Source organism: Coffea eugenioides, chromosome 1 (genome assembly GCF_003713205.1).
Source record: "Coffea eugenioides isolate CCC68of chromosome 1, Ceug_1.0, whole genome shotgun sequence".
Classification (NCBI taxonomy): Eukaryota; Viridiplantae; Streptophyta; class Magnoliopsida; order Gentianales; family Rubiaceae; genus Coffea; species Coffea eugenioides.
In genome coordinates, this window is record NC_040035.1 from 47,694,191 (window position 1) to 47,707,775 (window position 13,585).

The 13,585-nt window shown below is 37.2% G+C and overlaps 1 protein-coding gene across 3 annotated transcripts; it reads left to right on the top strand.

Annotated features, from left to right (window-relative positions):
* The first annotated feature begins 2,664 nt into the window (after positions 1–2,664).
* Positions 2,665–5,739, top strand: LOC113780106 (putative pentatricopeptide repeat-containing protein At1g12700, mitochondrial). 3 transcript variants are annotated; one of them, XM_027325928.1, is made up of 3 exons: positions 2,665–4,964; positions 5,051–5,275; positions 5,376–5,739. In XM_027325928.1, exon 1 carries the CDS (start codon positions 2,866–2,868, stop codon positions 4,474–4,476), a length of 1,611 nt encoding a protein of 536 aa, XP_027181729.1. In that variant the 5' UTR covers positions 2,665–2,865; the 3' UTR covers positions 4,477–4,964; positions 5,051–5,275; positions 5,376–5,739. The 3 variants fall into 3 exon arrangements, with proteins under 3 accessions (XP_027181729.1, XP_027181726.1, XP_027181734.1); XM_027325925.1 differs by having other exon boundaries at positions 5,095–5,275; XM_027325933.1 differs by having other exon boundaries at positions 5,100–5,275.
* The last annotated feature ends 7,846 nt before the right edge of the window (positions 5,740–13,585 follow it).

The window sequence follows — 13,585 nt, forward strand, 5'->3', positions numbered from 1 at the left end:
AGAAGTGTTATTGAAGGCAGTTTCCATGGCAATGCCAGTTTATACAATGTCCTGTTTTATACTCCCTAAAAAATTGTGTAAAGAGGTGACCTCCATGTTAGCTAACTACTGGTGGGGAGAAAAGGATGGAAAAGATAAAATGCACTGGTGTTCATGGGGGAGATTGGCTAAAGAGAAAAAAGATGGAGGATTGGGGTTTAAAGACTTGCAGACTTTCAACAAAGCCTTGCTGGCTAAACTGGTATGGAGATTGATTTCCAAACCAAATTTATTAGTCAGCAAGGTTTTGAGAGCAAAGTATTTCCATAGGGACTCAATCTTTAAATGCAAAGTCCCAAAGTGTGCTTCCTGGATTTGGCAAAGTATGATGAAGGTGAGAGATTTTGTGCAAAATGGTACTAGGAAGAAGATTGGCAATGGCAAGTCTACAAATATTTGGGAGGATAAATGGATCCCAGGAAACAAGGATTGGAAAGTCACAACTGCAAGGCCTCAGAATTGCAATATCAGAAGTGTAGATGAGCTGATCAGTGGCTTTAGATGGAGGAAACCTTTGGTATACAGAACATTCAACAGGAAGGATGCTGACGAAATTCTGGATATCCCTATAAGTATCTCAGGAAGTGAAGACAGCAACTACTGGATACATAGTGGCAATGGCATCTATACGGTCAACTCTGGATACAAGGCTTTGAGCAGAGATGCAACCCAACACATAGGAAGAGGAGTTGATGAGGCAGAAACGAGTTCAGCAAACTTCAATGGAAAGCAATGGAAGTGGCTGTGGAAGCTAAAAGTCAAAAGCAAAATAAAACACTTCATTTGGAGGAGCCTAAATGGGCTACTGCCAGTTAATGCTTTGGTGTTTAATAGAACTCACCATGGAGATCCAATATGTGAGGGTTGTGGAGAACATAGTGAGTCTATTGAACATATGTTTTTTCAATGCAGCAGAGCTCAAGAGGTATGGAAAATGGCCCCAATACAGTGGGATGGGCTATCTGGACAGTCAGGGAATTTTAGAGTTTGGTGGACTGCATTGCTAGAAGCTTCATGTAGGAAAAAGGGGAGGGAGCATATAGAGCTTACCACGAATATCCTTTGGCAAATTTGGAAAAGGAGAAATGAATGGAAGTTTAATGCTAAACGAAAGCATCCTTGGAAAACAGTCAATAAGGCACAACAGGAATGGCAGGAGCAAGCTTCAGCTTGGAGTACTGAGACAATGACCCCTGGGGATGCTGGAAGGGAAGGTGACGAAGTAGAACCAATGGAGGTACGAAGTGATGAAATGCATATCAAATTATCAATTAGTGTACAGGAACAATCCAAAAGGGTTGGTATTGGGATTTTAGCAACTAACCACAGCTATCAGGTGGTGGCAGCCTGGGCACTAGTTGATAGGATATCAGTTAATCAGTTGCAGACTATAGCAGAAGCTGTGAAGATGGCCATTATAAAGGCCAGACATCAGCAATGGCAGAAAATCTCAGTCCATGTTCCCAGCCCACAACTGCTGAAAGTGTTTACGTCAGGAGTGGCTAAGGATATCAAAATATCTACTTTGGCTGATGATATTAACAACCTCAGAGCATTGTTCCAAAAATGCTCCTTTTGCCTAGATAGGAGATTAGATAAAAGAAGTGATTTGATTAGTGATTATGCCTTAGGCATTCTTCAAGATGAGGGATGGATTAACCCTCAGTGTTTCTAACACTTTTGTATAGAACTCATTGGGCCTTTGCTCATATAAGTGTACATCTTTTGCCAATCAATACAAAAACTACCGTTGCAGAAAAAAAAAAAAAAGAACCCAAATTTCAATCTGAATCAAATCACCAATCAACCTGATTACAAATTTCGGGGGTGTAATTGATAGATCACTTGGTTAACTCAACTTGATATTCATGTGAAAATTAATGAATCTAAAAATAAAAAATTATAACATAAAAAAGAAAGATTAATCTTTCCTACATTATCATTGTATATACTGACGGTTTTATGTACCACCATATCATTTTAATTTAAATTTAAACACCAAATTTTATATTTATGATACACATCTAGATTCGCAAGCGGATATACTAACAGTGCATGAAAAGATTTACCAAAAAAAAAAAAACTCTACTATTCCAGGACAAAGAATGGTCTTTTATGTTATAATTTTTATTTTTTTGGTTTAATAAATGTCATGTGAATATGATGAAGTTGACCGAATGATCTATCGATTCTATTTTCGAAATTTATTACTGAGTTATTGGATGGTTTGATTCATATTGGAAATTAGGTTCAGGGATGTAATAGCTCTAATTTTTAAATGTCAGGGATGAATTTGCTTCATTTTAAAAATGAGGGATGAAAAGAATATTTTGCGAAATGTGAAGGATGAAACATGTCATTTTCCCTAGTTATTTTATTTGAATTCGAGAAAGAATCTAATAGCTAGTTATTTTAAACTATTAAGAATGACCAAAGTATAATAACAAAAAATGTACATGTCCAGCCTAGGTTTGGGCCACAGTTTCCATCACATTTTGTGTTGGCTCGACTTAGAGTCCGTCAATTTACCGTACAGCCCAAGCCCAATGCTTGTTAAAAGTCCCTCCATTGGAACCCGCCACCTGCTCTGTCCAAGCGGCTTAGAGTGCAGAGATGATTAGAAAATCCTCAGCTTGCTTTGCTTCTGCAACTACAATTTCAAGAATCGTTCGCAGAGGTGAGCTTTCAACGTTATTCCTTAAACCCTTTAGTCCCTCCTCAAAAACCTCGACCCCACTCCCAACCCCAGTTGATAAATTTCTCAAAACCGACTGTAAAAATGCCAAAGCCAACAACATCAACGATGCCTTGGACCATTTTGATCACATGCTTCAAATGCATCCCCCTTTACCCATGTCATATTTCAATTCGTTGTTGGCTGCTGTAGCTAAAAATAAGCATTATAATCATGTATATTCCATGTATGGTAGAATTTTGGACGCTGATTTAGAGCCTGATTTTATCACTCTCAATATTTTGCTTAATAGTTGTTGTACTCTGCAAAGGGTCAGTCTTGCTTTTGCTGTTTTGGGGGTTATTTACAGGAAGGGCTATAGGCCAAATATTGTAACTTTTACATCATTGATCAAGGGTATGGGTTTGGAGGGAAAGATTGGTGAAGCTGTACGACTTTTCAAGAAAATTATTGAGTTAGGTTGTCAACCTAACATTAAAACTTGGGGAATCTTGATAAATGCATTATGTAGGAGTGGACACTCGGAGAAGGCACTGGACCTGCACAGGAAAATGGGGAGTGGGACTGTTCCTTCTGGTTCTAAGTTTAAGACTAATTTAGTTTGTTATAGCACAATCATCGACGGACTTTGTAAGGAGGGTTTAATGGATAAGGCCAAAGAACTCTTTTTGGAGATGGAGGGGCAAAGGATATCTCCAGATGTGGTTGTTTATAGCTCATTGATCCACGGTCTGTGTGATGCGGGTGAGTGGGAGGAGGCTAAAGGTTTTTTCATTACCATGCTGGACCGGGGAATTCGTCCCAATGTTGTTACGTTTAACATCTTGATAAATGCACTTTGCAAAGAGGGGAAGCTGAGTGAGGCAAATGGGTTATTAGATTTGATGATTCAGAGGGTTGAAAATCCTGATGTTATTACCTTCAACACATTGATGGATGGACTTTGCTTGGAGGGTAAGGTTGATGATGCAAGGGAGTTGTTTGTTTCAATGGCTGCAAAAGGCCATGAATGTAACGTGATAAGCTACAATATATTGATCAATGGGTATTTCAAGTGCAGGAGGAGTGATGAAGCCATGAGGCTTTACAGAGAGATGGTGCAAAAGGGATGTAAACCAATGATTAGCACATTCAATTCTTTGCTAACTGGCCTTTTTCAAGACGGTATGGTTGAGGATGCAAGGAAATGTTTTGCAGATATGCAAGTTTATGGCATTACACCAGAGTCTTCTACTAATAATATATTACTGAGTGGATTTTGCAAGAATGATTGCCTTATGGAGGCCATGGAGTTGTTCCACAATCTGGAGAAAAGTGGATGTGAGCTGCAGATTGAAACCTTCAACTGCATCCTGGATGGGTTGTGCAAAGGAGGAAAACTCGATATTGCCATTGAGCTATTTGGCACATTATCTGAGAGAGGTTTGGTGCCAACTGTTGTTACGTATTCCATCATGATACATGGATTTTGTAAAGCTGGTAATTTGGAAAAGGCAAGTAATATGTTTTTGGAGATGGAGGAGAAAGGTTGTGCTCCTAATTTGGTCACCTTCAATACGCTTATGCGAGGTTTCTGTATTAGTAACGAGGCAGATAGAGTGATTGAACTTCTTCAGAGATTGGCAGAGAGAGAGTTTTTACCAGATGCATCTACTTTGTCTGTGGTGATAGACTTGCTGTCTAAGGATGACAGACATATGAAATACCTTAACCTGATACCTACCTTTCCTATCCAGGCTTAACCATAGAAAACATGCTAAACTATAGCAGCCTACATTGTATATTATTGGGAGAGATGCTATATAGGACAAATTGTTCATGTTGCAGTTCGGCGGTGGAGCCATAGAAGCATATATATTGGTATTAGTCATATGGGGTTATGCAGTATGTGTACAGGCAATAGTTTGGAAAACTTGTTTTTGCCAAAGGATGTTGATGATGCTGCAAAAGGGTCCACCTTGACTTAATGAGTGGTAGGAGGTTCAGGCACGTCCATGCTTGATTATTCCTTCCGTTCCTATGAACATGATGTGGTGGAGAGTAGCTGTACATTCAAAGAAGTTAAAAATATTTACGAAGCAAGTATATGAAAACCTTGATCTAACCCTTGTTTCTATTGTACAACACTTGCTTCAGATTGGTTTCCTCATGGTCTCCAACAGCAGTTTTAGACTTGTCTACAGTACCTGGGAACCGCTTAGTCTTGACGTGTGGCCTGAACTACTTTCAGGTATTTGCAGTGGCCTTGATAAACATTTTCTCCTTAGGATATTATGAACTTAACGAAACAATATGTTAATTTCTATTTCGTTCCAGTTTGAAGAAAGCTCATGATACTTCATATTTGCAATTGGATATAGTTTAGAGCAATGCCTGCATCCAGTTTCCATATTTGGACCAGTATACATGCTCACAGAAGGAAGAGGAGAATCCCCTTAATATTGCCAACAAGACTCGGTACTTCTGAATCAGATGGCTTGTGCTTTACACTCTGTTACTTGGAAATTGGAATTGAGTGTATAGCCATATCGCGCATGCAAGGTGAGCTTAATCTTTATAGTAACGTATATATGTGGACTCCCTCAAAATTGTTAATGAAATTCTGTGTTGGATCCTCTTCTCTCTTTCCTTTCTTTCCCAGATGCCAAGCAAACAAATAACAACACTCATCGGGCAACAAAAGCATGGCAGTTCTATGAGATTGGAAGAATTACTCTTACCGAGTAATGATGGGAGAAAATTAAAGTGCTGAAGTTAAAGTTTGTGAGTGATTAAAGTTTAGGTGTGGCTTTTATAATTTCAATGCCTGGTGATAGTGATGCTAAAAAAGATCTGCCTTTTGATTGGATTTCTTATGTTAGTGGTCCAATTCTTTCTTTGAGCTATTGGACTACGTATATGAACAAGTCAAAGAAGGAATGAAATACAGTAGCAGTAGCTATTACCTTCCAAATAGTAATAGACTTCATTCGCTTGTTTTCACACTTGGAACACCTATTGTTTGATGTTGGTCCTTGTGAAACCATTTGTTCCTTTCCACCAACTGGTTACATATAAGGTCGTGATATGGTGTTTGTTTACACCCAAAAGAAAGGAGAAGACAATTTTTAAAAAAAAAAAGGGAAAATAAACCATGATCTGGTAATGTATATATGGATGATAATCACTTAAAAATACATGCATTTTCCTTGTCAGAAGGAGGTCAAAGCTAAAAGAAAAGCAGATGCTAGAGGACAAAAAGATGGAAAGAAAAAATGAGGGTGGCGAGCAGTGGACCTTTGGTAGGTGTAATGGAAAATGATATTAGCATTTGTAAAAAAGGTCTTTAGTACTCCATCTTCCCTTTAAAAGCATAAAAAGAAAAGATGGGAGTATCAGAGACTTTTCTAGAAGTGCCAATAACATCTTCCGGTGTAATTTGGTGTTGACAGAAATGTGCTGTTATCGGAATAGTATAATAATTATACGCACAAAAACTGACCTATTGGGTGGGCTTATAGCCTGAAACTTGTAATGTTGTCACTAGCCTGAATTGTGGAACAGACATGATGATCAACTGAGGCTTGCAGATGCATTGACGGACAGAAGAAAAATTTCATCAAACAGTCTAAGGTAGAGAAATACCATAACACGCCTCAATTAAAAGAGGAAGAACCAAGCAAACCAAAGAGAAGGCTTATGCACGCGCATCTTCTTTTCAGCAAAGAAGTTTTTTCGATAACCATCCTTGTCAACCGAATCCTGCAACTTGGAAGGGAAGATGACACAAACGGCACGCATTGGAAATTCGGTCACAGAACCATATCCTTTGAGCCCTTTATCCGTCTAAAGACACGAGCGTGAATAACAAGTTCGATTGCGTTGTACGCGTATGTGTGTATGTACATTATTGCATGGAATCATATTATTACTAAATGAGTTTTCCCATTTTTCCTACTTGACAAAACTTTCCTGTCGCGCCCACCGCCCAATTTGCCGAGCTACAGTCCTCCCGAGAAAAATTTTCCGCTCTCTCCTTTTCTTTTTGTGGAAGTGATGTGATGTGATCTTCTTCTTTCCGAGTCTGCAGTTAATAGTAGCGGAAAAGCATAAGAGAGGAATGGATCACTAGCAATCGTTGCGTTAAAATTCAAAGCCAGATCCAATTTAGACAAGTCTTGGGTAGGGGAACACAGGCAGGCATCGATCCCAGCTGATCAGAGAGGACATGGGGTTCTCATTTTTTAGGCAATAAGCCATGAAACATATACTCTGGAAACAAATTAAGCAGACATTGGATCGTGATGTACTGACAACTGCAAAGCACAAAACAATGGACGATTTGAAGGATCTAAATTAGAAATCCAGGCTGTGCATGACAATACAAATACATAGGTAAGATTACAGTTACAACGAAGTTGGCTGTCTAACCTTTCACCTCCACATGACAAATTTTACAAAGCGATCCAATCCAATGCAGTCAATATTCAATTCGCCACATGCAACTCGAAGCTACCGTCTTACCATCTATATATATACATATATATATATGCACGTGTAGACAAACACGCACTCGCGGGGCGCAAAATTACCTGAAAGCAGTGATCATCATGATCATGATACACACACACACACACACACCTTTTATCTATACCTGAAAGCAGTGATCATCATCATGATTTTATATGCTTTCCGGTTGATCATCTTGCTTTCTTCTTGGAGGGTTCGGGGACACATACCATCGAGATTAATCCCAAATCAACATCTTTTGTACCTTTTACGTCGGAAGATAAGAGAAGCCTGCAGCCATAAAATTAAATTAGGCTGTATGGCTGTGGTGGTGCCCTCCAAGTTGAGGGGAATGAAGCCTGGTCCGAAATCATTCAGGGACAAACCTCTCAGCTGCATATATACTGTACTCGAGCTCCTCACGAAGGATTTCGAACCAGACGACATTCCCCTCAACAATTATGAAGGGGGTTGCATGAACAACTGTTGGACTTGAGGAGGAGGAGGAGGAGAGTAGTAGTAGAAAATGGGAGGAGGAATCAGCGATCCATCCATCACAGGGTTGTGATTTTGCCATGCATATTACTTTCCAATGGGGTCCTTATATACGTAAGGTGTGAGGAGAGAATCTTTGTCGGGTCACATGACATGGAGTCCACTTTCCAGTTTCCACACCACCCCCGCACGCAATTTCTACACATACGTAGGGAAACAATTCATTAGCAAATCATCTTACACAGGATATAGAGATGTTTGTTTAGCAGTATACTAAGACGTATCATATCATTACGTGACTTTTCGGATAGAAGATAAAACAGGATTTTGCTTCTCGGGTCACAGATCTGATCTAGTGGCTTCACCTCGTCCTCTACTAATTATAATTAGGTCAACTCAAAAGGGAGTCGCTCATACATACATATATATGTAGTTACCTTACAAAAGTAGGTGCATGATTCAAAGGTCTCGCATACCATTCAACAGCCCTTATACAAATTAATTCTTTAGAAGATTCGCATTCTGACTGCCATCTAAAGTTTCCAAATTCCAATAGCAAGTTCTCACCTTCATTTCATTTAACTATTGCAGATGGCTTCACAATCATGAAGTCAACGCCTGCATCAATAATATACAAGGTTATACAATCATAATGTTGTACGACTTTAAGGATTTCATGATTCCATATCCTTCCAAGAGTGTTGCTGCCAAATAAACTGATCAACAAGTCTAATCGTCAGACTTGCTATATGTTTGTTAAATTTGATCATGCATATAGCATTAACTAATTTTTTTTTTTACCTTAGATTGTTTTCTTGTCCAATATGTTAAGAACAACATTTCCTTTCCTAAATTAGGCTGCGTCATGAACATTTTTAAGGTACTTAATTGATACTTATTTTAGTTACGGTCATCAAGTAATATATCTTTATCCGATATTTATTTGTTCACAGAACCTCAGCATAAAGCTGAGTGAAGGTGCTTTCACGGTTGACTTGATTTAAAGGACATTGACATGTTGGTGCTTATTCTCAAGTAAAGGATATGTCTTTTGCTTCCCACTAGGGTAAAGGGAAGGTGGGTATTAGCGAACCTTAATTGATAATGATGATGATGATGACCATGATTTGAGCATATGTAGCTACTGCCGATGCCAAGCTTAAATTGCAAGCTTGGTAGAGCTACTACAGGTTGGCCTGTTGGGGCCTTTGTAAAATGAAATGAAATGAGCTGAAGCGGAGAAGAGTGGGAGAATGGAGAAAGTAGTAGATCTTGTTTTGTTAATTTGCTTAATTGGCCTTACCAAAGGATGAATGAGGTCGATAGATACTTCGTTGAATTAGGTGAAGCGTTTTCTTTCCTTTCTTCCTGTCGATTGTGCATGTGAGAATGACTTCCCGTTTTGCGGGGCATGCCACCGCAAGAAAACACATTTAAATTTTCATGCTCATATCTATTCTTAAAACCTAAAAATATTTTCGTTCCCGGATCTATTCTTGAAGCTTTGAGATATAGCTATACCTACATGATTTAAGAATTCTGACAGAAGTGTTCACATCTGTAATTGATTTGTGATCGATCCCTCACAAAAGAATTTAAGCCCTTGCGATCCTTCTCTTGTTTCTCCCTCTCAATTTTTTTTTTTTTTTTTGTATTTTTTTAAATTACAAAAGGTATGGTTTTTTTACCCATCCCTCCCCCAAAAGAATTAAAAAAAAAATAAAAATCCAAGCAGGGCCTAAGTACGTAGCTGGAAACTTGAACATATCTTCAAGGCAGAGAGAAGAAGAAGAAGAACTCGGAAAATGCTGTTTGGTGTTAGGTAATTAAAGCAGTTTTACAGTGCATGGATGTGATTGGGTTCCTGTCGAGGGAGGAGTAAAGCTACCTTTCATAAAGCTAGAAAGGGCCGTAAGACATCAGACGTTTGACGCCACGCAGCTGCTAAATGTTCTTCAAGAATAAACATTAGAGCACCAATTCTGCTGATTGCCTGATAGTGATATCCCATTTTTGCAGCTCAAAAGATGTCTCTACTCTGTAGCACTTTATTTTTGGGACAACCTTTTCTCTCTGTGTTGTTACTTTCAGTTCCCTGTTTTTCCTTTTGTCTTCAACAATTTCCTTTAATCTCGCTTGCATTACTGCCTGTTCTAGTACTGAACCGCCTTCTAATTGAACTCCCTTCACTACTCCTGCTACGTACGCATGCCATACAGAGTTGTTACATCACTTTTTCTGGTTAAGCTTTGAAGAGATGAACTGCACAAAATAGATTTGTGCCTAGAGCTCTGTATTTGGAGGCGGGAGATCGTTCCTATCAATTATTAAGTCTGCTCAGGCATTTCATGCACTAAATCAGCCAGCCAAATCAAAGTCGTGTGCGGGTTGTTGTGAGTCCAAAATGACTGCTGCAATCCAACCCAAGAAGGGGAAAAAAAGTCCCAATACGTACAGTTTCCAGAACAAGCTGAGGACTTCAGCAGCTTATGATTGATCTTGAACAAGATTGATTAATTATGCCGATCAGTGTAACTTCGAGAATTGCAAAATAATTGACTGTCTAAGAGGTAATCTGCATCATCTGTTCCTCGTGGCAAGTCCTCGTCGAGAACGCAGGCCCAAAATCAATCTGCATTATTAGTATGTTGCAGACTCAGAAAATCACGAAACACGCTACTGGTGAAGCGCTTTCCAACACTATTGTTGCGACTCCCATATTTCTAGGCCAGCAACTACTGCATATAAACAATCTATCACAAATTGAAATCACAAAAGTCAAACAATTTTATATTACTGTATTGATAAAATTAAACATTCAAAGAAAAACAAACTTATAATCAGTAATCAATCCAAATACAACCTTGGCTTCCATGCATGGCGATAGTTTTTTTTTTTTAGACGATAATAATTGTATAATTTATTCTATCATAAACTGGAGGGGAGAGAGAGCCTAAAGTAGAGGTGGCAAAATGGATAGGTGGGATTTGTTTGGGTTTGAAATGGAACCAAGTCATATGGGTTTGGGCTCAATCTTACCCATATATGTTTTGGAACTAACTTGGGCGAGATCACTTTGGAATGGGTTTAGATTGATCCCGGCCAATACCCAAATCTATTTTCTACATATTTTTTTCCTTTAATTCATTTTTTATTTTTTAAATAACTTTAATATTTTTTATTTATTAAATTTCTTTTAGTCTTATTTTGAATTTATATTTTCATGAATTCATTTTACACTCTAGAACGATCAACAGTTATTTCAAAAAGACATAACATTTTCATAAGTATGAACATATCTTCTCTCTTATCAAGAAATGTCAAATGTCTCAACAAAACAGAGGAAATAGTACAGTGCTTTTACAACGTCAAACTGTAGCCAGCCTCAGACCTGCAAAATCACAAACTATGCAAGTTCTTAGGACAACTACTCAGCTGCCTTGATACTCGATAACATAAAACATTTGATTATAGTTATGCAATTGAACAAAAAATTACAAGATAAGCTCACAGCAAGAAGGGATCCTTCTCTTTGATCACCCAAAGAGGATTTGGCATTCCTAGATGTAAGTTAAGCCTATCCGCTGCTTCAATTTCTTTGTACAATATTGGAACATTTAAAATACAAAGAAAATGACAGAAGAAAAATCTATTGAGATCTACCATGTAGAAATTTTGTTAACCTCAACATTTCCATTGTTTTATTTCATGATTCTAATCAAGGGTTTCACTCTGGATACAATAAAAAGTATTAAGTGGAAGTTGTGTCAAAGTACTTGTTTATACACCATTAATTCCATTCTCAATGAGTAGGATCCGGATTAAATTTTACAGATTCCCGCCGAATGAGCTCCTTGATGTTCTCTTCAGTGAAGGATGGCTGCTCAAAATCGAAAACAAAAGGCCTAGGACAAACAGGCTCCTCATTGATATCACGAAGAGGTGCCAAATATGGGTGGGGAGATATTGGGGTCCAATGGGTACCCAAGTATTTCCCAACATTTTCCATCAATAAATGGGTACAATTGAGATATGTCCCATTTTAAACCCAATATCAAATTATAATACACATTCCGCCCAAAGTCCCTTTGGGCATGGGTAACCCATTGGGACTTGGGACAAATTGCCACCTCTAGCCTAAAGAAACTTATGTTAGGGTCTAACAAACACACAAATCTTACTAGATCAAAAGGATATTTTAGTACCACCATTAAATTTTTTTCGCTATAAGTTGGATTTGAATCCCACCCTTAAATCAATGTTATGCATGGTGATTATACCTGGCAATTGGGCGCGTTGGGTGGGTTTTGGGCGGGTTGATGTTGGGTTTTCATTTAAATGGGTTACACCCAATCTGCCCAACTTTAGATTGGATTAATTTTAGGTTGGGTCATATTGGGTTATCTTAAACCCATGACCCAAATATGACCCAATATATTAAATAATAGATTTTGATACATAAACTCTCTCAAATATATTTTCACATACAAAAAAAAATTCACACACATAAATACATTTTCACATAGATAAATATATTTTCACACACTAAAACACTCACAGATACAAACACACACTCACTTTTTAAGTTCTTTTGAAATACTTGATTTTATTATCCTTTTAGAGTAATTATTTGACATGTTGCTCTCGAACCAATGAAAGAGTTTGACATAGATATGCAAAGATCTCACTCGATCTCATTTAATATGTCAAGTGGATCCCACCTAACATGTAAATCTCCAATGTAAATTTGTTGGATGGGAGTGTTTTTAAAAAATTAATTTTTCAAAGGGATAATATCAGAAACCTCCCCTTAGGTTTCTCTTAATATCACCTGATACCCCTAAGGTTTCAAAAATATCACTTACCTCCCTTACTTTAGTTATTTGTGTAACAAAATTTTTAAAAACCCTAAACTACCCTTTCACTTACTAAATAAAAATGTTCCTAAGTCACTTTGTTCATTTCAAGAAAATCATCACTTCAAAAGCAATCTCTTGTAGTACTACTACATCACAATGCTATACCCCATAAAAATATAAATTTGAAAAATGAAAATGATATTTGAAAAGAAATACATTTGTATCAATTTAATTCGATATGCTCAAAATCGATTTCTTATGAATTTACATTTTTTCCACCAACTTCTTTACCCTTGCTCAAACCATTAAATTATACCAATTATTATAAAAAAATCAACTCAAAATAAGCAAATAAATAGTACCCCACTTTATCACAATCACAAAAAGTAAAAGATAAATAAAATTTAATTTATTATAATTTATAATATAATATTGCATATTCATCCAAAAAATATGAGGAAGAGAGAATGATGGAAAAAAGAGAAAAAGAAGAAAGATGACTTCCATTTCTTTTTTTTATTTTTGAGCTTCATTTATTTAATATGTTGTAAATTATGTGTTAAGTGAGGGTTAGTATAGTCTTTTTACAATTACCAGTGGAGGTAAGTGATGTTTCTAAAACCTCAAGGGTGCTAAGTGATATTAAGAGAAACCTCAAGGGAGGTTTCTGATATTATCCCTTTTTCAAATACAATAAAAACTTTTAAAAAGTATTCTAAACGGTAATCTAAAAATTAGTTTAATTTTTTTTAAAATTTTAAAAAATATCTCAAAATATATTTTAGAAACCCTTCTACTCTTAAATATCCCAAAATATTTTCTGAAAATATTCTAAAATATAATCTAAAAACTCTATTACAGTAAAGTTTTTTAAAAACACCCTAAAAAACAGCTAATCCAAACGGAGTCAAAGCTATTGAAAATCTGGATATTACTAACATCTGTAGATGTGGACGTCCAAGTCAAAATTTCATCTTCGTCCACATGCGTGTTCATATTGCGCTCTCAT